The 27,837-nt window shown below is 53.0% G+C and overlaps 1 protein-coding gene across 4 annotated transcripts in view; it reads right to left on the bottom strand.

Moving 5' to 3' along the window:
- Positions 1–25,189, bottom strand: part of MYH10 (myosin heavy chain 10) — a 114,760-nt gene extending 89,571 nt beyond the window's left edge. The window contains exons 1-3 of one of the 4 annotated variants that reach the window (XM_072025720.1): positions 25,180–25,189; positions 12,769–12,798; positions 9,964–10,341 (exon numbers count right to left, since the gene is read on the bottom strand). In XM_072025720.1, coding sequence (XP_071881821.1) covers positions 9,964–10,308 — 345 coding nt within the window. In that variant the 5' untranslated portion in view covers positions 10,309–10,341; positions 12,769–12,798; positions 25,180–25,189. Of the gene's footprint in view, positions 1–9,963; positions 10,342–11,783; positions 12,098–12,768; positions 12,829–25,179 lie in introns of those variants that run through there. The other 3 variants (XM_072025721.1, XM_038165545.2, XM_038165546.2) reach the window with 3 other exon arrangements.
- Between the last annotated feature and the right edge of the window lie 2,648 nt (positions 25,190–27,837).

Genomic DNA, 27,837 nt, shown 5'->3' with positions numbered 1-27,837 from the left:
ACATCCTCTGGCCACGAATTCACGAATTCAGCAGCACGAATTCACATGAGCCAGGAGGACTCCAGACCCTTTCACCCAGCAGCACTCCTGAGCCCTACTCTTTTTCCCCAGGCAGCATCAGAGGCTGGCAGTTTACCTCAGCAGGCTACATCCTACCGAGGCTGCCGGCCCTCGGGCAGTAACTGATGGTCAGGCTGTGGGATCCACGCTCACTGCGCCACCGGGGCTCCCAGAGTCACACCTCTGTTCTCTCCAAAGTCATCTGAAGCACGATTAGTTGCTTTGGTCCTTTTATATTCATAAGGAAGTTTTGCAGTATCACTGCCCTGCCCCAGATGTGAACAAAGTGATCTTGTAAATAAAAAGAACAAAAATGTTAAAAGTGTTTGAGAGAAGAAGTGCTAGGGAAGGAACACCCACCTGACGGCTCCTCTCCCAGCTTGCTTTAGCTTCTGGATGGAGAAACAAGTTTCTCCATCGCAGGGAGCGTTATCACTGTTCATGTACATAGGAAAGGGGTTTATAAAAGCAAGCTCAACTACTCTTCAGAGCTCTGTCGACGATATCTAACCCAGCAGCCTTTCTAGACTATGTCCCGGTGCAAAAAACTGGATGGATCAGTAAACCTGGAGTGATGGCAATAAGCAAATGAACCATTTGAGAGTTTCATCAATTCTGAGGTTCATTTATCTGAGGCCCAGAGAACAGGCTTTTACCACTGCCCACTGAAGTCTTTACTATGACAGAGCTCTTTCACATGCAGCACCTTTAACTCCAGTATCCTGATTTCCTGCATATTCGTCACTTGGTTTGCTCTCCAGCAATTTCCCTGCAGAATTTAGAGTCACACTTTTGTCAAAACATCACTATACTATCAAGTCTTCATTCATTCAAGGAAAGATGGAACCAAGATCTCCCACAAGGGTCCCAAATTTCCTGTCATCTATTCCAGAAGGCAACACAGCTTTCTTGGTTTGCTAGGCAATAGAAGCACAGTGGGAGAAGGGAGGGCGTTGCTTTTATTGAGTCAAATTTCAATGGGAGGGAGACAAATGGCACCAAGTATTTTATATAGCTATTTTGTAACTGCAAGTTTCACAGGGAGTTATTATAAGGCAGTAAGTCTGAAAACACAAAAAGAAAAGGTATGGGCTTCCCACATGCAAGCTGAAGGCATGAGAAAGTTGAGATTGGTTAACACACCTTGAAAAGGTTCTCAGTGATCAACCACTGAAAAAACACCCTGCTTACTGAATTCCACCAGGCAGCTGCTTACAGGTGCCCAAAGCTCTAACACACAGGTGGGGCAGCGATGCCCTGAGCCTCCTCCCTGCCCTGCAGTACCTGGACTCTGCCTGGACCGCCAGGAACCTGAGCTGCAGTGAGAATCAAGCAGTGAAGAGCAGCCAGTCTGGACAAAGAACCAGATGGGAGGTTTCAGCAGATGGGATAGGTCTGTATGCTGATCCTTCTTCGGCTCAGGATCAGGCAATCAGCTGCAACCAAGCTAACAGTTTGAAAGACACTTCTGCTTTGCAGAGGGACAGGATGCAAACAGCAACCAGCAGCAGCTCGGCACGTTGGAATGTGCGCGCTCCAGGCAAGGCTCCAGAGACAAATAGTGAAGCAGTGCTCTGACAGAGCTTTGTTATACAAACTCTCCTTCAGGACACTAATTGTGGCATTTGAATATTTCCAGATGCTTACAAGCTTTTATCCAGTAGTATATCATTTAGTAATTTAGATCTTGGTAAGCTATCCCAGACCGCGGAGTTCAGCTTCCTTGCAGAGGCCTTTTGAAAACGACAGCACGCTGCTAGCAGCAAGCAGCCCGAGAAGGAGATGCACTCGTGTGGGCCGCAGTTCTTGCACCAAGGAGGACGCTATTGCAACTGTTCGGGTGGCAGCTTCTGCTGCAACATCAAAAAGCCTCTTTGAAGAGTCATTTCAGAGCGCATCAGCAAGACGCGGGTCATTTTTTTGAGTTGTAAAAATCAATTCACCTGAGACTCAACGTTTACCTGCAGCTCTTCAAATACAGGAAACACCAGGGTTACTCTATGGCTACACACATAACCAAGGTGAAATAAGCATCTAGGCATCTCCTACAGTTAGTTAACTGCAGTATGGACCTGTGAACCTCCAGCTTCTTACCTAGAGAAGAACTGCACCCCGTGTACAGGCTGTACAGCCCATTCTCCAGACTGGGAAGTCGCACTGCCATAACATCATTCTTGCCCAGTCACCCCTCCTAAGGTTACGGAGGTGCCTGTCACACTCCAAGCCCTACTAAACCCTCCAAACCTGGCAGTTTTCTCACGTACTGCCCCCCACCCCAATGATACAGCTCTCCAGCCTGAATTCAAGCTGCACAGAAGGGGAGGCAGCTCTTCAGCCTCACAGGGGAGGAAAGCCAAAGGCTGCAGCCTGGGGAGGAACACCCCCACCACGCACAGCAGCTCAGACAGATACCGTGCTCCTCCCCACAAGGCTGTGGAGGCCGCATGGTTGTCCCAGCCCCATCACCACCCCAAGGCTGTGCTCCCCAGCACTGTCAGCAACCTGGAACCCCAGAACTAACCCCAGCCATCTCCGTACAAACAGGCCCATATGGCTAAAAATAAATAAGCCAGCCCTGTGGGCACCCAACGAGTAGGGTCAGGGATGCCAGCAGGGGTGAGGGCGTGCTGAGGGCAGGGGGAGCCTCAGCTGTGACAAAGGCTGGGGCTCGATGGGGAGCAACAGCCACAGGCTGCTACTGAGGGCAGCTGAACTGCAAGTCCCGTGCTTCAGGGGATGGGAAAGGGACAGAGCACAACCCGTACACAAGCCATTAAAGCAGAAGCGCAGCCCAAACTGCAGAGGAGACTTCTCTACAGCTGTTCCCTACAGCTAGCCCCGCAGCCAGGGCATTCAGTACTGTGCTGTCACGTTTACAGGCTCCAGGTGATTTGTTCAAAGACAGAACAAGGTGTAAGGCAGCAGTGCGGGCTGTGCTCCCGCTCAGGCAGCTCCCCCTCCCCGAGGCTGAGGCTGTGCGACCGCGGCTGCTTCAGCCACACCACCACTACGAGGGCAAACATGATCCCGGGCTGCACCCGGGCCAGAGGGGTATTAATATCCCTTCACAAGGCTTCTGTACGGCCTTCTGGAGCCCGACTGCCCCGCAGAAGCTTGGCACGGGCTACCCGGGTGTGCTGATACAGACCTGTGGCCTGAGGGGGTGTCCTCAACACCGCGTCCTCCTTCAGCTGGGCGCTTAAACAGGAGACCAGGAACCAAATTATTGCACCCTTTCAGGCTGCTAAGCCACCATTTTTAATAGAAGCAGAGAATACCTGACAAGAACATGCACTTCTTCCCAGGGGCAAAAAGGAATATGAACGTATCCCCTAGAAATCCCTTAGATTTCTCTAGCAAAGGGAAAGCTACACTGAACTCTTTCAACTTGATCATGTTCCAAAAGTCAGAATTAACCTAAAAACAAGGTCTGAAGTCTAAGTAGCACTTAGAATTTGAACCCTGGTGTTTCTGCTGCATTATATGAGGTACCAGAGCCAGCAACTGGTTTGTGTTGAGGAGAAGCTGAAGCCAGTTACAAACCCAGATTCTTGCAGGCTCTGTTACTACCAGTCTGCAATATGCAGTAATGTGAAGCACTCCCAGCTGGACCAGCACAAAAATTAAAGCAATTAGAAGCTTATATAACAACACAGATTGTTCTAGGTTATGCTCTGGCCTCACGGGAATAGGAGCGTAAGAGAAGAAACCAGTTACAGACTGCTCCTCAAGCACGGTCTGATGAGACCTTCCACCCACAGCAGGCCCTGGAACTGGGGGCTGCAGTGTAATTCTCACTCGTCCCCCCTTCTGCCTCAATAAAATAGAAAGTACAGCAAAAAAAAAATGGAAGTAGCACAGGGCTACAGACCAATTACAGAAATGATAGTTGTAATTATCAAAAATATCTGCTGAACTATTTGCAACTGCACAGCAGCAAGCACATTTTCTTCTTTGCTGGTAGGAATAAACCAGTGGGCACATGCTGCTAATTACTGCTCTCCCTGTAAAGCTCTCCAGGCTCTCAGAGCCACACAAACGGTTTCCAACCCTTTTGGAAGAGTCTTTGCTAAAATAAAACTGAGGGGTGGGTGGTAAAAATCCATAGTTCAAGCGTGGAAGATTTCAGAGTTGGATCTAACCCTTTCCCCAACACCGCTTCCCCAGCCTTCTGTTCTTCAAACAGCAGCAAAACCGCTCGTCTCCAACCCAACCTCACCTGCAGCACAGGCAGCCTCAGCCACACGTCCCCACCGAGCTTTCCCAGGGCCAGGTCTGGGCTCTCTGCATCTCGGTCATGGGCTCCCTTACTGCCAGCAGCCAGGGAACATCCCCCAGGGACACCAGGGCAAGAGGTGAGACAGACACTGACACGGGTTGAAGAGGAGTCAAGTGTTGGAGGACTTCTATTAAGTTCATTTTAATCCTTTTGTCTGAGCAAGGCCAGGCAGCTGCTCAGTGGTTCAGCAGTGACTTACGGGGGAATCCCAAAGCCCCAGAGCCAACTGTGGGCAAGGACCTCCTCATCCAGGAGAGCTGGGACTAGGATGGAACCCAGGGAGCAACATGTTTTGGGATAGATTTTTAATGAACTCAGTATCTTTTAGGCTTTATAGACTCAGTGTTTAAGTGAGCAATGCCTTCATCCCACCTTAGTGGGGACATGGACACAAACCTCTGACTGCACAAGCAAGAGACTTTTGGTCCTGTTGCATCTTCCTTCAATCAGACCACAAAAATCAAACTCTGGAACTTTTACAGAGCCCCTGGGTAGACAATTACCCACCTTTCCAGGAGCTTTTCAGATATTAGACGGCATTTATCCATCAAGACCATTAAAATGCAGTCATGTGCTCAGACATTCCCCTCAGCTTTCTCCTCTCCTGGAAAAGCAGGAAGCTGTGCCAAGCCCACACAGGATCCATGCTATTTGTGTTTGCAGGTGTATTTAGAAAGAAATCCATTTTGCTTTAACAAAATGCTCGTTCACAAGATGGGCATGAGGCTCTTTTTCCACTCACACGGTATTTATCAACACACGAACACCTGGAATATGCTTAAGAAGGCAAGGAAGACCCTTCCATTTTCCATCAAAATGGAAGTACTGATACAGAAGCAGAGCTTTAGTTTCACCTACCTCCTGCCCCCATCTCAGAAATAGTAAGTCATTAGCTCTTTCTTTTCAACCACTGCCAGTGCCTGCAACATTGAGAACAGCTCACCTTCCATTCAGCAGAAATAAGGTATTTCCATTCCTGATCCTGGCAGCCAGTTGCATTTTGACCATCTGAAATGCTGAAGTGACTTAATTCAAGATACTAAGTTACATCCAGAACACTGCCTAACGAAGCACCGAGACATTTAGTGACCAGGAACACTCTTGCCCTCTGTTCAGAGTCCTAGGAGCAGTGCAGCATCCCTAGAAGTGCACTGCAGTCCAGAGTTTAGAAAAAAATTGCTCTGAAGTGAAAACAAATGATTCAATCGCACAGTAAGTAGCCATCAAACCAACTTCTTTCTCTTCCAAGTGCAGAGAGAAGAAAACAGTAAATATATTCCCTCAGTTCTTTCATTCAGACCAGCCCTGTGAGTCAACTTGGGTAGCAAACTTCACATAGAAACCTAATTTTGAACATAACTGACACATCTATGTATAACCTTCCTGAATAGACCGTGATGCTGCTGATAGCAAAATGCTCAGAGAAACAAGATGGAGAAAATGCTTCCTCCTACACCAGGGGCTCCTTTGCAGCCTTCAGACCTCATTTGTAGCTCTCCATCAAAGCAGCAAAGTTTCTGCCCTTCTGTACCGTGAAGTGCAGAGTCTCTCCCCAGCACTTTGCTTTCTGACAAAATCCTTCCTTCTTGGTGACCTCCCCTGCCAGCCCCATCCCTTCCCACCAAAATGAGAGGCCCATTTCCAACGCCCCCCTTCTCCTCAGGGATTCAGCTGGAGACAACAGCTACAGCTCCCAAAGCCACTGCTTCAGCCAGACTTCACCCCCCCGGCCCCAAAACAGCCAGGTGACACCACAGCACCTGAGCCATTCGTGGCAGCCCACAGCTCAGCACCCATCTCCCACAGCACCCATCTCCCATGTTCACACACAGGGTTGGGCTGTGAGTTTGGAAGCTGGCCCCCAGGGAACCTCATGATGCAGTGACACGGCAGCAATCTCGCAGCTTGCCACAGAGCATTAAGGCAGGTGGTCCGGAGAATGGTACAGCATTCGTGGCTGATGGACCCTTAAAATCCAGGGGGTGCCTCCATTTTGTGGTCTGATTTAAAGACCCTGTCTACCTGATGCAGCTTCACCACAAACTACAATCTAGGGCTGACACCTGGAAGCCTTCACAGGGGCATCTTACACCCAGGTCTCGTAAAAATAAAGATGGTCACCAAGGTCTGCAGCTTGAGTGAGTGAACCAGAACTTGACCCCCCTTTCTTACAGCAACACTCCCAGAAATGCATCTAGACCTCAGCTCATCAGGCATGAGGATATTGAAAAATGACCACAAGACTAGCCTGAGCAAAGCCATACTCATGCCAAACATTCAGAATAACCCCCAGCCTTTCGGTAGTCCTCCTGGGCACCTTACAATGAATACCTCCAGATTCTGACTGCTCTTAAGAATATTACTAATTACACACCAAAGAATATCGGTGATCAAGTGATACATCCTTGCCATAAGAAATGCTGATATCCCTAGCACAAAGTCTGGAAAAAAATCACCTACAATAACCAGAGTGAAAATTGCCACCAAATGCAGCAGGAATGAAGAAGTGTGCTGGAGGCTGTACCTCCACTGAACCAACACTCGCACTTCACAACGACCAAACCTCTTAAACACGAGCACAGATCATTTGGGAGACTGGGCAGCATTGTGCTGAGTCATCAGCGGCTTGAGAAGGAAAAAGTCCAAGCACAAGGGGCTGTGAGGACAGATCCGCCCCTCCTCGGGGTGATGATATATAGTACTATTTCGGCAAATTATTCTAAGTATACACCTTCTCTAGGAAAGGTGCTTTAAGATTCTTCAGCTATGCTGAAAATAAACCTTACAGCAAGAAACTGAGTAGGTGATGTTAAAAATGGAGCAAGAAATGACGTTATTTCATCTCCTAAGCAGAACTGCAATCACCAACGTTGATACTCCAACCTTTCTGCCCAGCAGTTCCTGTATAAGTCCTGCTTCCTTTCATCCTCTGTGCTGTCACGAGGAGATGAGAAAGAAATAAAGAACCAAGCGTGTACAACCTTTGGCAAGCCACTGGCCTTCCCGTTCTCCATTTGTACCCATCTCCCCCAGCACACCACTAACACAACTCAGAAGCCATGGTCACGGCAAGTGGCAGCTATCAGAAGTGCCAGAACTCACCACCCCTTGTCAGATGTCACATGGAACTCTTGCCAATGAGATGGGCACCACCGGTCAGGTCATGCCGACTGGCACGAGCCAGCTTTAGTCAGTCCTCCTGGTCCTCCAGCAGTCTCATCTTGACAAGGTAGGTTGCAGACAGATGACTAGACAGCTGGCCAAATTCCCCAGCTCCTGTTTCCTTTCTAGGGACTGAAAGGAAACGTGTGTCTACTTCAGTCAACACCTTCTGCTTCCTAGAAAGGCAACACTGTGAGCTGCCTATGAACAATTAGGAGATGGCGAATCTGATGTGGTTTCTATACCTTAACTGTTCAGTCAGCACCAAAATGAAAGATCCCAGTTTGGTGATTAGTTATCTGGAAACACAAACATGCCTTCAGCTGCCCCTCGCCATGGAGGGCTGGCCATAGTGCACTTCACCGGCCCCGTTAGCTCTGGCTCTACCGAGCCTACATCAGGGGGTTACGCAGGCAGCAGCAATAGTTCAAGGCTGAAGGAGTTGAGGGATCTCTGATGGAGATAAGAACCAGAACCCTGCGAACACTCTCATCAGCTCCAACTGCCGCTGAGATTTCTCTCTGGCCTATCGATCTTTGCCAATATTCAGCTTCTACTCCAACAGTGCTCACAACTGATTTCCCCCCCACACACACCCCCAAAGTAAGTGGGGGTTTAACTGCAAACAAGCTGCAACTATTCTTGGTAATAGCGGCATCCTCCAGCAACACCGCTGGAACTCAGACCTCCAGTTAAGGCCAACAAATCCATTAGCTTCTTGATCCCAACCAACTTCTTCCAGCCTGGGGGCGGGGAGGTCATGAGTAACACACTGATGCAGTAATCCTCCTATGTGACAGCAGCTGCTCAGTGCCAGGGAACCAAGTTTTAGAGCCTGCCTCAGCACTGAGAGCATGAAAACACAGAGCACCTTTTTGGGAAGCGGAGTGGGGGGACAGAGCAGTGAGCCACCTGTATGGTATCACTGGAACTCCACATGTACGATAAGCCAGCCTCCCGCCAAGACAGAGAGTGTTTTAACTTGTCAGTGGTCCAAAGTGTCCCAGCAGTGTAACACCTGTGTATACAGAAGAGCGACCAGTGCTCAGCACCATCCTCCAGAAGTATCTGTGGCTACGCTTCCTGTGCGGAGTCCTTAGATTAAAGCTTGCTTTGGCATTTAAAGTCTGCAGCTTTTAACTCTCATTACACTGATACAAGTATCGTAACCAGCATTTCATAGCCAGCGCTGTGATTCACACGTACACTCACGACTTGACCTATCAACTTGTTTACTTTTAATTTTCAATCCAGTCCTCACTAATTAGCCACTTAGTTTACTTATAAGCTTGCAGGGCGGTTTCCAGAAGTATTTTTTGCTGAGCTGCACTGTAAGGTTCTCGGTGGAAGACCTTGAAATACTAAAAAACAGAAGCCCACATAGGAAGCTAACACAGAAGCACAGGTACGAAGAATATTTTGAAGTCACATATGATTTTTTTATTACATCCACATATTACCAAGGGTCAAGCAGAAGACGTACCCGACTAGTACCTGGATGGAAAGGGGAAGCAAGCCAACTAACTAGAGGAACTAAATAAGATGGATTTAAGCTTTAGAACAAGTGTTTATTAAAATGAGCCAAGTATTTAAGCAGATGTTGCAGCTTCTTTTAAGATAGAAAGTCTACTTGAAGCTCTCAGTGATACTCTGACTCAACAAGTCACTATGCAAGCGGTTTGCCAAGAGACAAGGAGCTACTCTTAGCTGTGTGCCACAGACACTCATTCAACATTGTTCAAGGAAGGAACGGGGTCAAAAGCAGCATCAATGGCTTTGTGATTTCTGACTCGATAGAACGATAGCAATAAACCAGATGTTCCAACGAGCGCTTCAAAACCACTGAAAAAGAAAGCTTTATCTTATTGGTTTATTTTAAGCACTTGAACACATTCTTTCCTGGCCCACTAAGTTGATATTAGATTCCAAAGAGACATTTTGCATTCCTAGCACTTTCCAACTTCAACTTTTAAGTAATAGCATAGCCTCTTATTAGCATTTTTAATGCACAGCAAGTTAAAACAAGATACATGCTTATTCATATGAGCAATTAAACGGCAGTAATTCAGCAAAGTTAGGTTTTGTAATCTGCCCTCAGTTCAAACAAGCCATTTGATACTATTCACTGTATCAGTTAAGCATGTCTGAGGCAAGCACTCTAACGAGTGGCATGAGCTAAGCACCCAGAGTTGCCATTTAGCATTCTATTTTTGAAAGATGCTTGCAGAATTATTTCCATAGGAGAAATTTTTATTATTTGTTTTATGACAACAGAGTTCCTGACCTGTACACAGCACAGAAAAAGACCCTGGACTAATCTAAATGCGAAGGACACAAAGTATTTACATTATCAAAATCAGAGCCAAGACCCACTTCCTCCATTTCAAATAAGTAAAGGAATGGGAATCAGATAAGGTTTAGCTGAATTAGCAACCGTAATGAATCTAGTAATTAGTACTTACATAGATGAGCCCAGAGTAATACCGATCCTTTAAATTATGCAATACAGAGGCTTCATTTAAACAGGTTAATTCTGCCATGTCTTCCACTTTAGAGAACTTGGGGGGATTCATCTTCTGAATATCATCTTTATTCACTAGTGCTTTCTTTCCGTTCTCTGCCAGTTCAACCAACACTTCATCCCCCTTTTCCTCCTTGATGCTGGCTGCCTCAAAACCGTGGCGCTCCGAAGGAATCCACACCAATTTTTTAGCAGTCCAATCAGCCTGGGTGGCAGGGTTGTAAATTACAGCCCTGTCCACAAAGAGGTATCTCTCCGGATCTTCCTGTCCCGATCTCTGTGCCATTGTGGGAAGTGAAGGTGTCCGCTACCAGTTACCCTGCAAATTGGAAAGGAGAAAAGCAAGCACGTTACACACCAGGCTCCTACTGAGGAACGGAGCTTTGCCCTCAATTAGACGCTCCGTCACCAACACCTGCATCTCCCCTCAGATGACCACACACTGTGGAGGTCTTCCATGGTACGAAGAAGGTGCCATGCACCTGGAAGCCCCTGCATACACAGGGGCCTTCTGAACAATCAAACTGCATTGAAAGCGGTCTTCCATATTTAACCCAAAGATCCACGGCAGGAAAAGCAGTTTAAACTGAACCCAGCCATCTCTTCCTAGCTGGCGTACGTTGCAATTAAAGTAGGAACCATAAAAAAAATACACGCTTGTCTTCAGTGCTTAAAGAAAGAACAGTATCAATTTTAACATAAGCTAGCCAGTCAGCACAAATTCCACTAAACAGTGAACATTGGAGTGTTCAGCGCAGAGCTAAGCACAGTGATCTACAGCACGTGAGATAACAGAACATTTACTTTGTAAAAGCCAACTTCCAGCTACAGATGAGCACTTCATAGACACCTGGGGGTTCCACAAGCCTCCCAGCTAGCTAAGCCTTGCTCATTTTCATCCTAAAGACATAAGACTTTGTACTTTCACAGCCTGCTTCTGTTGGCAGTTGTGAGCACTGACATTGCCATGTTCCAAACATCTCTAGCTCTCAGGTTTACCTTGAGGCAAGGCACAAGGACTACCAAAGCTAGATTTTCCAGCAGCTTCACGGGTAATTTGAAGGTGAATGAAAAGCTGCTGACAAGGGCTCGCGCACACTCATTTTACCAATCTGCACCTATCAGGAAGAGGCAACTGCATCCTTCCTTAATAACCCCGGCACATCCAGGACTCCCAGACTCGGCAGTTTTATCTGTAACCACCCCGAGAGCAACAAGGTCGAGCCAGACACCTTCTGCCCAGGTCATTAAGGATCTTGCTTATTCACACACTAGATTCTTTCTGCTGGAGAATGTCCCATTAGCAACTGGTAACCTCTTCCAGCAGGTAACCTAGAGGTTAGCTTCAAAAGCAAGGAAGATTTCGCAAACCGCGTTTGTCATCTTTCATGCTACGGTATGCGCACTGTTGGAAGTTTTGCAACGCGCCCGCCCTCAGAAGAACGTGTAATTAAATACAATGGTTGTGTCTCCATCTATGGCAAGGAGGATTGTTACGTTGTCCAACTTTAATGTAAAGTAAGCATGAAGTCATTGAATCCTCCAGAGGTTGGAGGAGCAGACCGTTTACTACAGACTGCTTAATTCAAATCAAGAGGTGATGACTCAACATTTAAAGTATTTCAGAGGAGCCTCAGAGAGAAAAAGGAAAACGCTAAAAGGACCCCATAAGCAATAAATGGGCTTCCTGGCCAGGAGCAGCTAGAAATCAGTCAAGGAAAGCCACGAGAAGCCCACCGCTGGAACACGTGAGCCTCCTACCCCAGCTCACAAAGCCGCTCGCCTCCCCTGGGCTGGATTACCACTGGTGGGCCAGTGCAGACCAAGCAGCGCTGCTCCCCTTCCTGGGGCTGCTCCCCTTGCCAGGGACACCTCTCTGGGGCCGGCTTTGTTCCCAGCCCGGCCCCGTCCTCCTGCAGGGCGCTGCAGCGGGACCTGGCGGGGACAGGCGGGTGACAGCCCGAGCTGGGGGGGCTGGGGGCACGGCCTGGCCCCACAGCCCCTCTGTGCTGCACCCAGGGAGCGGGGCTGGCGCTGCGGGCACGTCCCCGGGGCTCGGACAGCACAGCCCCCCCCCGGCAATTAATTACCCCTCGGGTTTTTAATTACAGAGCCGCCCCCCCTCCCAACCCGCATTTTCCCTCCTCGTTTTTTAATCGCACAGAGCCCCCCCCAATCATTTTCCCCCCGTGCTTTAATTGCAGCCCCCTCATTATCATTCCCGCAGTGTTTAATTGCAGCCCCCCCCCAATTTTCCCCCTCTCCCCGTGTTTAGCGCCCCCCCCCCCCCCCCCTCCCCGGGCCGTGCCCCTCACAATAGCGCCCAGCCGCAGCCGCGCGCATTCATCGCGCAGGCACCCGGCGTTCCCCGGAGAGGGAGAAAAAGACACAAAAAAAAATGAAAAAAATAAATAAATAACCGGGAACCCGCCGGGCTCAGCGGAACAAAGCGGCGGGGCCCGCAGCGCCCCCCCCTCCACCCCCAACCCCCGGTGCAGGGCCCGGCCCCGCCGGCCACGATCGCGGAGCGCGCCCGGGGGCTGCGGGCGGCAGAAAATGGCCACCGCCGCCCGCCCCTTCCCCTGCCCGCAGCGGGGCGCGGCCCGCACAACGGGGGCTTTGTGTGGCGGCCCCGCCACCGCCGCCTCAGCCCCGCTCCCCGGGGCCGCCTCGGGAGCTCGGGGTCCCCCCCTGCGGAGCCCGGGGGCCGCCGCCGAGCCCCCCTCGGCCGCCGCCGAGCCCTCACCTGAGCAGCGCCGCCCGCCGCCGCCGCCGCCGCCGCTCAGCCCCGCGCCGCCCCGCCCCCGCCCGCCGCGCGCCTTTAGCGCCACACCGAGCCCGCCGCCCCCCGCCCGCCGCCGCCGCCGCCGCCCCCCGCCGCCGCCGCGCTCCCATTGGGCGCCTCGCGCGTCCGTCAGGCGCGGCGCCGCCTCCCATTGGCCCGCCGCGCGGCCGCTCCGCGGTTACGGCCATAGCAACCTCCACACGCTTACCCCCTGAGCCCCGCCCCCCGCGCTTCGCACCGCCTCCCCGCTGCTGATTGGCCGCTCGGCCGGAGGCTCGCCTCTCATTGGGCGAACGCCGCGTCTGTCAGGGCGGCGCCCCGCCCCGCGCTGCAGCACGCCCGGCGGGGGGCGCGGCGCGCTCCCGACGCTGCAGCGGAGCTGGGGGGGGGGGGGGGGGGCGCGGTGCCGCAGCGCGGGGCGGGCGCGCGCCTCCCCCTCAGGAGGGCCCCGCACGGCCCCGCTGGGTGCCCGCACCCCGCTCCCAAACCTCCCCTCCGGCACCTTCAGGTCCCGGGGCCGTCCCCAGCCCTCGTGGTCCCGGTCCCGCCGCTCCCCTGTGCAGAATCCCCCGGCCCTGCCCCCGCCTCCCTTAGCCCGGTCTCTGGGTTTTTTTTTTGCCCCCATCCCAGAATTTCTAGGTTGGAAGAGACCTCGATCATCGAGTCCAACCTCTGACCTAACGCTAACAGTCCCCATAAACCATATCCCTGAGCTCTACTCTGGGCGAGCCGAAAATCGTGTCAGGAAACAAAAGATGGGCAGCGCCCCTGGGACGGCACCGAGGCCGTGGGCGCCCAGAGCCTTGGGTGAGCGCTGCGGGCTCCGGGCTGGGCCCTGCGACTCGAGGCCTCGGCTCCGTGCACGGCGTGGGGAGAGCTGTGTGGGGCTGTGTGAGGTGCCCCGAACCAGGCACAGGGCTCGGGCTCTGCTCCCAGCGCCACAGGGCTCCATCGGCCCAGCTGCGGCCCCGCTGCCCCACACAGACCCAACGCGCTCGGGAGCGGCCCAGGAGCTGAGCTCTGTGTGTGGGGACCTGTGGCACATCCACCTGGCCAGGGCAGCAAGCGGGGAGGGCAGGAAGGGCGGCTGGCCTGGGCAGGCAGCGGGGCTGTGGGACCGTCCCGGAGCAGCACATGCCAATGGGTGCGACTGGGTGTCTGGGGCAGAAAGGGGGGCAGTGAGGGGAGCCGCGGGGAGCCGCGGGGAGCCAGGCTCTTGGCACAGAACTGGAAATCTTTCGGTCATCTCTGCTCGTCTCAGCACACAAATCAGCTCCTGCGCAACTCCTGGCACCTGGATTTATATGAAAGTCTCCCTCTTAATTACCATTCCAGTGGGAGGTCTCGTACATCCTGTTTCACAGAAAAATAAGGGTGTTGACTCGCAAACGCAGGTAGATGAAAGCCGAAAGGCTGAACTGGTTACTCCCCGGCTGTTTCTCGCCTTGCCACTCCCGAGGCCGGCATGGCAGAGCTGCATGGCGAGCTGCTCCGCACGGCCACAGCCCAGCGCCGTGCAGACACCGCATCGCTCCCACACAGGCGTTTGGCACAGGGACCCCGCAGGACCTGCCACCACCCCCTGCTCGGCCAGCAGGCCTCCACGAGATGCTCGGCCAGCGCTCACCGAGCAGGACCAGCCCCTCTTTGCGATGGAGCATCCCAACGGGTGCTTTGCTCCCCGTGGGAGAGCCGCCCGCTCACACGGCAGCACATTTCGGGGCAGTGGTGGGTGCCGGTCCCCACCGCCTTTGGGGCAGCTCGGGCCGCAGCATGGGAGGCGCTGGGCACGCGGCACCCACACGTCCTGCTTCAGTCACAGAACTTCCATTTTTAGGCATCCAACATCTTGTAAAGGAAAAACAGAAGCATCACGCAGAAAACGCTTTTCTAGTGACAAGCCACTGAAGACTTTAGTTTCTTTTAGAAAATGATTTCCACGGAAAATCTTTGAGGATCCCATAGATGCCACATGGAGCATGTCAGGGTGATAGCATTAAGTTATTATTTTTATCACACAATTATTTTTATCCAGACCAGTGTTAGGAAGGAATTCCCCAAATCCACTGAATGTTTTTAACCCATGGAAGGAAAGATGATATTTTTATCTTCCCTGGGAGGTTGGAAAGAGCAGAAAAAAAAAAAAAAAAAAAAAAAAAAAAAAAAACGCTTTTGTTTGAAATAAGAACTCAGCTATTTCCTAATCCCAAAATTGTTTCCCTACCTTTAAACATGAGACTAATGATACTGTTGCTACTAGGGCATTCACGTGCTTAAAGCCAAGCATGTCGCCCAGGGTGTTTCCAGAGCTGGAACCAAAGCAGGTAAACAAATACCACTTAAGTCTAAGGGAATGCTAGAGATTTTTGAGACAATGTGGAGGATTTAGGGAAAAATGCTTTTCACTCACTTTTAATGTAGAGGTTTTACGGCTGTTGGCATGTACCGAGAAGCTAATTTCCATTAGGGGAGATGGGTGCTCACATCCCAGCACTGCTCTGGACATTGCTGGGGGAACAAACTTCTGCAAGGAGAAAACACATACCCGACGCGCAGCAGCTGTTTGCTCGGCCCCGTGTCCCTACCGGCATCCACACACAAGCCAACAGCCCTCGTCCCTGGACTATTTGATGTCTCTGCTTCCTGCAGAGGCCGGCGCCCTCCCTGCCTGCCCTGCTTTCTGACTGCGGCAGGTTTTGGGCGCATCTCCAAGATTTACGGAGCCAGCTCTGGCCTCCCTCAGGAGCCCATGTGTCTGCTAAGCAGGACACTTCAGCGTCTTTCTGGGTCAAATCATTCTCGGTAACTTCAAGTACCGAACATTACCGAGCTGGAATGAAGGATTTAAATACAGGAGTTGTGTATGCACAGACCTGGCCTGTGCTTAGCGGTGACAAGGGGACACGTGGACCACATTCATGTGGATCTGGTTTCTAATTCAAATCCTGGCTTGCTGTGACTCCAGGCAGCACAGTGCCTTCCCCTGCCCTCGCTCACTGTGCAAAGGAAGAGGCTTCGTTCTCACCTTGGCCGTTTCAGAGGTGAGAGCACTTTTGATGCATAATGTGCTTTGACACCTTCAGAAAGAAGGCACGAGGGAAAGGCAGAATTGCTCATGTAAAAAAAAAACGGCTGCTTTGTTGCATGGGATCAAAACACAGAGAAGTGTAGGAATAAAAGAAAAATTATTCCACAATGAAATGACTTTATAGTAAGCATTTCTATGGCAGAAGCTTGAAAAGAATTGGAAATTTAAGCCTCATGCTTAGTGTTTGAGTTTCAAAGCCTTCCGAGATGTAATAAATTACAATAACATGAGGTTAGACTTATTTCTTGAAGCATGCTGCCCTCCAGGACCATGCCTTTTTTTTATCTCCTATGTCAATAGGAAACGTTCTGAAACAGGAGGTGTTCTCCCGGGCCTCGCAGGGATCAGCACCAAATATGAGCTTCATTGTCTCACCCATCATATATTTTAGCCCTGGATAGTTTAAAAAGTTAGCTAAATCAGGAATGGAAAGTCTGCTTCTTACTCACAAAGGGGGATTGCAAAACAGATCGTTGGGCAGGCTGCTGTGAACCTGATGTCAGATCAGCAAAAATAGCCACCTCTGCAGCAGCTGAGTCAAGATCCGAGCAGCAGAGCGAAAGGTCTCGTTCCCTCCCTGCGAGCCCCTGACAGCCGTGGGCTGTGTGCTGAGGGACGAGTTGGACACGGGATGCTCTGCAGAAAGGCAGCTGGCCTCTGCGCCGGGAAGGGACAACGCGGAGGACATGGGATGGGATCTGGCTTGGATCAACCTGTTGCGACCTTGCAAGGAGTGAGACCCGGCCACACACCAGGACCTGTGCTCGCCTGCTCCTTGCTTTCCCTCTTCCTTCCCTTTTCCTCCATCCAACGCCCTGGCAAGGAGCAGAGGCTGGGAAGGTAGAACAGGATTTTCATAGCCATGCCTTCCACCCTCCGCACAGGGTTTGGCATGCATTTCTCTTCCCTCAAGGAAAAGGAGAGCTCATTCACAAGCCTCTGCGAAAAACAGCCCGAAATCTGAACCTCCCGTTCCCCTCGAAGCAGGAACTTGTCTGCGAGATCTTTCCTCCCCCGCCTGGCTCACCACGCCCTGAGATCGGAAATTGTCCCCAGGAAAGCCGCGTGCTGCAGGGCTGGGGAGCTGCCCCTGCCCAACTGGCCAGATGGGAGCTTGTGATTCCTCCCAGTTTACACCAGTTTGCATCGCAGAAGCACTTCTCGTTTGCTGTACTCTTTTTAAGGGAGAATGATTCAGCCGCTAGATAGTGGAAAGGCCAGAAGGAAAATTTCTCAGGCATCACAGGGTCATAGGGCACTTCAAGCTGGAACGGACCTCAGAAGATCAACCACTCCAACCCAGCCATCACTTTGTAGATTTCAAAATCCCAAAAGAAAATGGTGTTTTCCCAGAGATCCACTTGTGAAGGGCACATTGAGCAGGGGAGATCTGCCTCATCCAGAACCCAGCCCAAGTGCAAGATTAGGTGCTCAGCTGCCAGGGGGATGAGCACGCCACACAGCTCTCACGGGATGAGGAAGATTCCCCTCTGCATATTTTGGATGTGGCGTTTGTTTGTTTGTTTGCAGCGTGCACTGTCTCCATTGCCCACAGGCAGGGCTCCTGCCTTTGCACCCGTACAGCAGCCACCTTGACTACCCCCGCTGGAAATCTTATTTATCCCCTGGTTGTCCATCCCCTGTCCCACCTGCCCCTCTACCCATGGTGCCAGAACATTTTCTGAGATGAAACAAATGCACAGCTGTAGCTGAGCAAACCCAGCAGTGGTTTTAAGATCTGTCACATATGGCAGTGCTGCCGAGGAACGTGATTTCCCCACATGGCCCAAGGTTTGGGCTGGCCAAGAGCTGGGCAGACATCAGGGGGCTGCTGCTGAAATAATTCACGGTACTGAAACCCTTGCGGGGGAACAGAGCTGGGGGGTAGAAGATGGCTCTTGGCCGCTCTGAAGGGGACAAATCCTGCTGCTGGGACCAGAACTTCCATTCCAAGTGCTTTTTTTCTAGACAAGATGTAACTAAAACCATTCCTTTTTACCCCCCAGAAAGGATCAGGAAAGAAAGAAACAAACACACACAAAAAAGTAAAAAGTTCATATTGGGGCACATCCAGTGCCCTCGGTGAAAGCCCTCCTCCATGAAAGTGGAGGAGCAGAGTCAGGACAAAATCGGCCTTTCCGTGCAGGGCTCGCGGTGACCTCGTGTCCGTGGTGGGGCAGGTGAGATGCCGAGAGTCGTGGGGACATCGGGACAGGGCTGCCCTCGCCTGCATGGGCACCCCTGGGCTTCAGGCAGGGTCAGGGCAGGCAGGATGGGACCCACGCTGGAAACCAAGCCTGCCCTCGCATGTCCCAGCTCCACACCCGGCCTCCCACCCACCCTCTTGGGATTGTCAGACACCCCAACGCACCCTGGAGGAGAAAAACTCTCTAGGGCCCTCTCTGAGGAGCAAACGGCCAAACAGCAAGGTGGGGATGGCATCTGACGGACCTGCCAAGGAGAGATTTGATGGCTGCTTGAGAGCCTTGGGACTGTTTCAGAGGTGAATATTGCTCTCGGGCAGCCTCCCTGCTGTGCCAGGACGTGTGGGCTCCTTGGGGCCGGGGGGCTCACCAGGAGGTCCCATGGGGCCGTCAGCACTCTCGGCAGGTAGCAGCAACTTCCCCTCCTCCAGACCTGACTCCAGGACCTTGCATCTCCTTGGAAAACCGTGGAAAGCATTCCCAGAAAGCATTCCCAAATCCTGCCTTCTGTTCAGGCATGGTCTCTTCCGACTCTCCTAACCCTGTAAAACCCAAAGAGCTGCAGTGCTGCACCATCGCCCACTGCAAGCGGCAAGTAACGGCGTGCAGGGTTTGCCTCGGCGATTTCGGCGTGTCGGGGAGTTTCCCGGCTTCAGCCGGAGCCTCCTGCCTTTAATTGGAGCTGATTTATGGCATTTTTATTGCCGCCGACAGCCAGCAGTTGGCACAGCAGGCAGCTTGAATATTACTTTTGCATTTGTTGAATCACCAGTCTGGAAGGCGATCGCGGGGCCTTTTATAGTGGAGCTGCCGCCTGCTCACATGAGCGTCCCGGCACCCTGGCCTTTCTCCTGTCTTCAAATAAATTATTCTCGCCCTCTGGGCCGGCACCCAGGTGTCCATGAAAGGACCCAAATACATGCGGGTGTTGGGGACAGGCGGTCAGGAGACGCTTGTCCTGATCAGCAGCTCCTTGCCGCTGCTCTCTGTCAGGCTGCAGGAGCAACCTTGGGCTCAGCGGTGCCTTTGCCATCCTCGAGGCTTGGGGCTGTGCCTGGGGACAGCCCAGCTGGGAGCGTGGCCCCAGGCGTACCTGGGTGGCCTCAAGGGTTTCACCCCTTGCAGGCAAGGGAGCAGTGCTCCAGCATGGACGTGTAAGTGCTTCTTGCAGGGTATAAATCGCAGCTTCTGCTGTGAAACAGGAGCCCCAGGGCGGGCAGGATATGCTGCCCAGCTCCCTCAGCAGAACCTCACGGAGGCAGGGCCAGGGGAGCACATCCCAGCCACCCTCGCCTCCTGCATCCAGCAGGGGCTGAGGCAGACCCAGTTTGTGGAGGGTTCATTTTCTGCTGCAAGCAGTCCTCTCAGGTCATGCTGATGCATTGCTTCTGGGTCCTACGGGCAGGAAGGATCTGTCCTCAGCCAGTTCACCACTCTGCAAAGCACAAGGTGCCTGAAAGGGGGAAAAGGCGCTCTCCTTCCATTATCATTATCGTATGCAGTTTGTTCTTACCATATCATATTCAAAGACCTGGCCTTTACAACCCAGCTGGTCCTCACAGTCCTCCTCCGTGTCTCTTTTGTCTTTGGCTTCCCAGCAGGAGGCTCAGGGCCAGCGGGGAAGCCCCCTCCCCTGGAAACCCAGCAGCTGAGCCCAGAGCACGGGCTGGGAGATGCGTTATTCCTGGGGGATGTTCCTGCCAGGGGAAGCAGTTGGCAATCCTCCACCACATCCATACTGCAGCAAACCTCAGGCCTCCAGCACGCCGGCTCTGTCGGATACGCTGTGCAGGGAGCTCCCAGCGCAGCCCTGGCAGCCAGGCTCACCCTGGGATGCTAGCCCCCAGCCACGATCTAATTCAATTTAATTCAATCCAATTTAATGACTGACTGAACCCTACCGGTTTAATTAGCGAGCCAATACTCAGCTATCAGCTGGTCATTGACTTGGGAGCCGTTCGGCCATGTGCCAACCCCTTCCCTGCGCTGGGCAGGAGGACGGGAGAACCAGTCCCTGCTCCGAAATCGCTCGGCTGGGTGAGGATGAGCAGGGCCAGGAGCAGTTACCCCTGGCAGGGCTGTGCAGCACATTGCCCTGCTGGAGGCCAGCTCCAGCATCTGCTGGGCACCAGCATTTCCCCTGGCCCCAGAGGGAAAATGAGTCTGCACAGCACCATTAAGGCCACGGCGATCACTGGTGTGGCTTGTCCCTGCGGTGCAAGCGTCCCCAGATGGCAGCCGGGGACCTGAAGCCATGTGCCCGGGCTGAGTGGGGACAGCCCCAGCCTGCCCCATGCCCTGCAGGAGGGCTCAGCATCAGCTGAGAGCCGGAGCAGAGCACCCAAGGCACTTGTCCACCTCAGCAGGGGCAGCTCAGCTTGTGTGCAGTCTTGGTTTGAGTTTTAAAATACCCCCCTTGCTTGCCCGCCCTCTGAGAGGCCCTGTTGTGAGCTCAGAACATGTGGTACTGCAGAGGAAGTGCAGCAGACAAGCAGAGGGAAGGGCCTGAAGGGTTTGGGTACCACAGAAATGGTGCCCAGAGATACAAAACCACCACTGCTGGGGGCTTGGTCCCATGGGGTGTCAGGGGTGAAAGGGCAGAGCATCACACAACGTAGGGCTCTTCCAACGTGGCCATCGCTCCATTGCCAGGAGAATCGCCTTGCTCCCCTGATCATCTTCCTGTTTCCTTCCCAGGAGCATCACCTTGTTCCCTTGATCATGTCCCTATTTCCCCAGTCCTCTTCCTATTCCCATGATCATCTCCTTATTCCTGTGATCATTGCCCCATTCCCATCATCATCTCTTCATTCCAGTGATCCCTGCCCACTCCCGTGGTCATCGTCCTGCTCCCCTGCAGGCAGCGTTCCCATTTCCCACCTCGGTGTGGGTGCAGCTTTTGTCAGGGCACAGAGAAACCAGGGGCTGGTGGGCATTCCTCAGAAATTGCTCCCAGCTCACCAGTGCAGAGAGAGGCCAAGCACCACGGTGGCAATCCTTTATAGCGCCTCAGGAAGAAGATAAAGGTGATTTGCAAATGATGCGATGATTTTATATTTAATTGGACTGGTGCCTTTTCTCATCTGTTTAAGATGCATGAGATTGGTCTGAGCATCTGAAAAGGTTGTTTGTAAAACAAACACGCAGCTATTAATTATCCTGGATGTTAACCTTGGTCTTGTTTGGCTTTGCTGGAAGGCACCGCAGGAAGGCCTGCTCTCACTGCAGGAGGAACCCTGCTGGCTTCAGCTGACCAGGCGCAGCCCCTGGTGCAACTCGTGGCACGGCAGCACAGCAGCGGTTGCAAGCACCCAGCGGTTGCACTCAGCCATCTGCAAGCGGCTCAGAAGCGTCCCCGTAACCCAAGTGCACCAGCCTGCTGAGCCCAGCCAGCTCCATGCAGCCTGGAAGTATGGTACGGCCCCGCGGGCGCTGTATTTACACCCTAGGGTTTGAGGAGGCTGATCAAATCTTCACCTCCTTTAGTAGCTCTTTTTATTTATTTTGTTTCCATTGCTTTATTTATTTATTCTTCCTTAGCTGTGATTTTATATGTGTGTTATGTTATTCCAGCACCAGCAGGTCTCGTCACTGGGGGGAAACTAAACCTTATTCTGGGAGAAATAAAATACCCCCTTTTTTGCATTTTTTTTTCTGCTCAGACAACCTCCACCGGTGCTGCTGTGCCTCCAGGAGAGCTTGGTGGAGTTGAGAGATTTTTTAGGGTAGAATCACATGGAAGTCAGCACGGGGGGAGAGTGCTCTCACAGGCACTGTGTTTAAATAGTGCTCACGGAGAAACGACGGCTCGGCGTGGTGCAGCCACCAAAGAGGACGGAAGAGCTGAGAAGAGCTGAGGGGACTGAAGGACATCCCCCAAATTCAGCTGGGGAATGGAGTGACCCCAGGGGGCAAAGTCACAATTTCAGGGTGCATAAAGAACCCCCTATCCCCCAGCTTGAGCACACGTGGGATAACCAAGCCACCAGCACGTCCGTGCAATTAGCGGGGCTGCTTTCAACAGTGGCAGCCCATGCTGCAGGGGACGGGGCTATCGGTTCCCTACGGGAGGTGCAGTTGATGGAGGGGTTTAATAAACACATCCTTGTCAGGAATTCCATTTTTCTGTAGGGTTCTTTCCCCTCTTTCCTCCCTTTTTAATGTAAATTCTCTGTCGGGGTCCCCACGAAGCCAGCCCTCACCCCCAGCCGACTGGGACCTGCAGTGAGTCCGGGCTGAGTGCCCGCCAGCCCTTCTGGTAGCATTTAACGCTGGCGGCCACCCAAAACCGAGATGGCTGTGGAGGAAAGAAAGCAGAGCCTGACGGGAGGTGAGAGATTGCAGGATGTCTGGGAGACAAACCCGCTTGGGATCATATCGCTGCCCACGGTAGCAAGGTAATGCACGAGCAGCACAAGGCTGATGAGCTGCGTCACAGCCAAAGGACCGCTGGGCAGCCTAGCAGGAGCACCCGATTTATTTGTTTCCAGTACTTAAAAATGCCTTGCCTCAAAGGCATCTGGTGAAGGGAGAGATTTCAAATAATCCTCCTCTCTTTTTCTTCTCTTTTTATTTTTTTTATTTATTATTTTTTTTGAAATAACCCTTTTCCTGGAAGCTTGGAATAGCCATAATCTGGTGATGGCCAGGCAGGTCCTGCCCAGCCGGAGATGCTTTCACAGCTCCCAGCCCAGGTTCTCCACAGAAGGCAGCTAAAAGGGCCGCGGAGGGGCACCTAACACCAGGTGCACCCCTTTCCCCTGGCCAGGGTCCCACGTACCCCTCATTTTGTGCCCACCAAGGGTCCCGCTGCTGCCCTGCTCCCTGGACCTGTGGGTCCCCTTCTAGCAGCACCTGGGTGCCCAGGAGCTACCTCTCACCTCACACCTCCTCCCCCAGCCTCTCCTCCCAGGAATGCAGCAAATGCAAACGCTGACAGCTGCCCAAACCAGCTTTTACCCTTATATAGTATCTGCTCACACGCTCCCTACCGAAAGCCGGGCTGGAAAAGCCTGATGACAGTGTGGGAAGATAAAGGGCTGCTGCCACAGCAGGGATAAATATTTGTCATTTTCCATCACTTTGTAAGAGCAGCCATCAAGGATTGACGGCAACCTGCAATTAAACCGGATTCCGATCTGATTAACCGCTGCACGGCTCTGCCTGCTTAACCCCTGCGCGCCTGCCGCCAGCACCGGGGGGGTTAACGCTCCTGCATCCCGCAGCGAGCTGTCGCGGGGGATTAATTGCCAGTGCAAGGCTTCCCGGGGTGCTGCACGGGTGCAGGGACTGGATGCAAACAGCGAGTGACAGCTGGAAGAGAGAGGTGGCCTCGAGCGAAGCCCCCACATCGCGTGCTGCTGGTGGGCGCTGTGTCTGCAGCCCCGACCGAGCCCTTCTGGCATCACTTCGGGGTCCCAGCGCGTTTGGGCAGTGCCCCACAATAAGCAGCTCAGCAGGAGCCCGGAGCAGAGCTGGGATTTCCCATTCCCAACCAGCCTCCAGTCTCAGCCTCCCAAGGGAGCTGCCTGGCCCCAGTTCCCACTGGTTTTTACTGGGCTGGTCCCCGCTTTGCCAGCACTGCTGTGGCCAGATGTGCCCCTGCTGCAGGAGCATCCAGGCAGCATCCCTGGCTGGAAGGTGGGAGGGAAAGGGCGCGGATCCACCCGGTCTGAAGCCACGTGCTTTGGTTTGGCTCTCTGCAAACCCAGCCAAGCTGCTCACGTTTCCAGCCTTCCCTTCATAGGCACAAAAATTCAATTTTCCTTCTTTTTAGTCCCCTGGCTCTCTGGTTCTTTTAAAATATCCTGACTTCTGCTTAAGAATAACCAAAGCCTGCACGTGCAGCGGGAGGAACATGTGCAGGCAGGCCAAACCACCCAAAATCATGCACGGGAGCTGTGTGCAAATGCATTTGTTAATTCACAACCATGCCCCCCCACTTTTCTCTGCATAGCTGGAGGTGCTTTCGCTGCTCCGTGGTGACACTGGGGAGCCACACACCCACCTGGGCTGGGTTAGATGTAACCCCCTTCATTTCTCCCCTCCCTGGTTGCACTACAGGTGTTCTGTGCCGGATCGCTGCATTCCTGGCATGCCTGAAATTCCCTGACGCTTAACCTCAGCTCCGAATTTCCTGGATTTATAATGTTTGGGCTTAGGTTAATAGCAATGAACTTGTAATATTATTCACCCCAGACTACTGATATCTGAGCTTCCCTGTAACTCCAGCTTAATTCCGTTCTGTGCATGTAACATATACATTTGTTATGACTGCCCAAGCTGCCTCAAGAATTTCAGTTCTCCATTTCTATGAAATCTGTTAAACCTGATATCTCAGGGCAAAGTAGCTTGGAAAAGATTGCTTTTAATGAGAAATCTCTCACACACGCGCTGTGCTGCTGGACGCATCTAAGCCATCCTTCCCCTCATCCCATAGCTGGGAGCACACATCGGCAGCCTGCACAAATACCTTTGCAGGACAATGATTTTGTTTCTTTTTTTGCCTTTCCCCAGGTGCCCGCTGGACCTGACTCCCAACCATTAGCTTGTCCCATCCCAGCACTTAAGAAGTTCCTTGAACATCTCCAAGGCGCTGTGCTGCAGCGCAGAGCCCCACTGCCCCCCAGAAACAGGGCCCCACGGCCGTGCTGCTGGCGGGTGTGAAGCAGCGCGGCTCTGAGGGATGCTGCTTTGCTCCAGCTGCAATTCTGCTGCTGGAAAAAGTTGTGTTCATGGTGGTAATTTCAGGGCGGGTGGGTAAAGGGTAGAAAGCCTCGAAGGCAAATGTTTGTGTGTGTTTTATAGCATGCTCCAGCCCCATTCTTGGGCCGGGAGGGAGAGGGGCTGGTGGCTCCTCTCTGGCTTGGTGCACGCCAAGGGAACAGCTGGATCCAGGCTGCATTTCACCCCTGGGATGGGATCATGGGGCTGAATCCTGCCTTTCTCCGGTGCCAGCAGTGACTGCGGTGAGCTTGGCTGTGTAGCCTTGGTGGAACATCGATGTGAGCCTGGCTGGGGATGAGTCAGAGCAGGGCACCACCTGCCCCGCACCCTGACTGCTCGCTCAGCACGTCCCTATCAGCCCCGCCATCGCTTCGCCTCCGAGGTGGCCTCTGGGGATAAGCGGGGCTGGGCCAGCCACAGCCTGTGGCTCGGCACTGCCGGCCCCTCTGGGATCATCCCAGGGCAACAGCGGGGACTGAGCACCGTGGGCATGTCAGGAGATGCTCCGTGCCGAGGACCGTGTGCAGGTGGTGACAACCCCTTGCCCTGCTGACCCGCGCTGGGACAATCACCCACTCTGCAGGGAAATACTGTGGTGCCATGGACCTCTCCTCTCTCTCAGCAAAAAGCCCTTTGAAGAAACCATCTTCAAAATACGAATCGGGTGTGCCCTGAAGGCCTGGATAGTCGAGATGCTCCTGTTTATTTTTACGCTGAACTGGTGATTATTTGAGTGCCTGTGGTTAGCGAGACCACCCGGGCAAGAGGGGTCCTGGATACCCTGTGCTGGAGCCTCCGTGGGCTCCCAGCATGACGGTGGCCACCCACCGGATCTGTCTGCAGCCTCCCCCAGCCTGGCTGCTCCATCCCCAGCCCCATGCCATGGATCCCCCTCCCGGCTGAGCCCCCTGCTGTGCTCGGCTCCCAGGATGGGACCCCTCAGCCTGAGTATGGCCTGGCCGTGCTTCACTCTGGCCCATCTCTTGGCTGGTGGCTGAGGCCTCCAGGCCTCATGCTTCAGTGACAGCATTGGCCTCCTCCTAGCCAGGTCTGCAGGGTCACACAGGCATCGAACCCCAGAATGGGCAGGGTTGGAAGGGACCTCTGAAGATCTTCCAGTCCCAACCCCTGCAAATCAGGATCACCTACAGCACTTTGCACAGGATGGCACCCAGGTGGGTTTTGAATATCTCTGGAGGAGGAGACTCCACAACCTCTCTGGGCAGCCTGTTGTAGTGCTCTGTCACCCTCCCAGTCCTCTCATCATCTCAGGAGCCTTCCTCCAAACTCACTCCGGTACTTCTATGTCCCTCTGGTACTGGGGAGCCCAGAACTGGGCACAATGCTCCATGTGTGGCCTCAGCAGGGCCGAGCAGCTGGGGAAGATCACCTCCCTTGAGCTGCTGGCAACACTCTTCCAAATGCAGCCCAGCATCCCTTAACCTTCTTGGCCACAAGGGCACACGCTGCCTCCCTCCTGGTCTGCCTGCTGTCCACCAGGATGGCCAGGTCCCTCTCTGCAGAGCTGCTCTCCAGCAGGTCAGCCCCCAGCCAGGACACCACACAGCAGCCGATGGTCCTGCAGTGGCAGCCAAGTCAGAAACAAGAATCATCCGTCAGCAAGCCCCGGGTGGCTGGACAGGGCCGATTTCCTCTGCAGGGCTGGGGGATGGCTCTTGAGAGCTTTCCCAGCTCCTGCAGCTGAGGGCAGGAGACCGAGTCACCACGGGACCAAGGAGCACAGCTCACTCCAGCAACCCTCTGGTCCAGGATGTGGCCACAGAGGTGGAGTCAGGATCCCTGCTTGAGGGTATTTGCAGCTGGATGGGGATATTTCCACCTCCCACCCATTGCTCCCCATCAGCACGTTCCCTCCAGTTATGCCGTGTCTGCAATTTCCTCCAGGCAAGAGTAGAGCAAAACCTTTTCCACTGGAAATAGCTTTGTCCCCTAACCAGGATTTTTTTTTGCCTTTGTTTCGTTTTACAGAAAGTGTTCCAGGTTTCAGATTTTTGTAAAAACAAAAAAGACCAAGAGGTGAAATTATCCCTCAAGGAGAAAAAGTAACCGTCCCGAATCACCGGGGTCCGGGGCCCCATGTCTGTGTGTGCATCCTGCACCCAGCCCAGCATCGCACGGTGCTGTCATTGCATTAAACTCCTGTTTCTGACTGCTTGATGTCTTGGCAGACAGTCTGGGGGAAGGCTGCGGACCCAAGTCTGGGATCTGCCCCTTCTGCCCCTTTGCTGTACGGATCCTTCAGTGCTGCTTCTGCCCAGGGCACTGGGACAAGTGGGTCCCACTCCCCAGCCTTGATGGCTGCATGGGGCTGATTGTGTCCAGATGTCTGTTGTTTTTTTGTTTTGTTTTGTTTTGTTTTTTCTGTAATACATTACAGGTCACATCACTCTTTGTTGAGTAGACCCCTAATGATTAAAGGGGAAGGAGGGATATTCATGGGTGGTTCCCATTATGCCACGGTCACACACTAACAAAATAAATTAAGGATGAAAGAGTTCACATCCAACACATCTTGGATGCTTGCAGGCCTGCTTTTGGTGGAGCTTCAGCTCTCTGCCCGAGGTCCCTGCCACCATGCTGGAGGTTCTCGGGACACACTCAGTACCTTGCTCTCAGCCGAGCCCTGCACACTCCCCACAGCAGGGAGTGAGCTTGGGGTCAGGGCCAACGCCTCCCAGCCCTGCTGCTGGGGCCTGGCTGGGGCTCCTCGCACACCCATCCCTGCAGGAGGACACGGGCAGGCTGGGAAGATATTTTTGACACGATATTGCCATTTGTTTAGTTGAGAAAAAGAAGGTCCAAGTTGCCTTTTTTTTTTGCTGATATAATTGAAGACGTGGGAGGATTTTTAGCTCCTGAACTTCCTATTGGTTCAAACCAAATATCTGTTTTGCCCATTGCTTGTCTTCAGCCATGGTCTGGCTCCTCCTGAGCCTCTTGATGAGGTTCTGGCAGCTCTTTGCACCTTCTTACTTACACCCACTGTGCCAT

This window comes from Anas platyrhynchos, chromosome 19 (genome assembly GCF_047663525.1).
Source record: "Anas platyrhynchos isolate ZD024472 breed Pekin duck chromosome 19, IASCAAS_PekinDuck_T2T, whole genome shotgun sequence".
NCBI lineage: Eukaryota > Metazoa > Chordata > Aves > Anseriformes > Anatidae > Anas > Anas platyrhynchos.
Note: the sequence above shows the minus strand (reverse complement) of the source record. Positions and strands in the feature narration are given on the sequence as shown.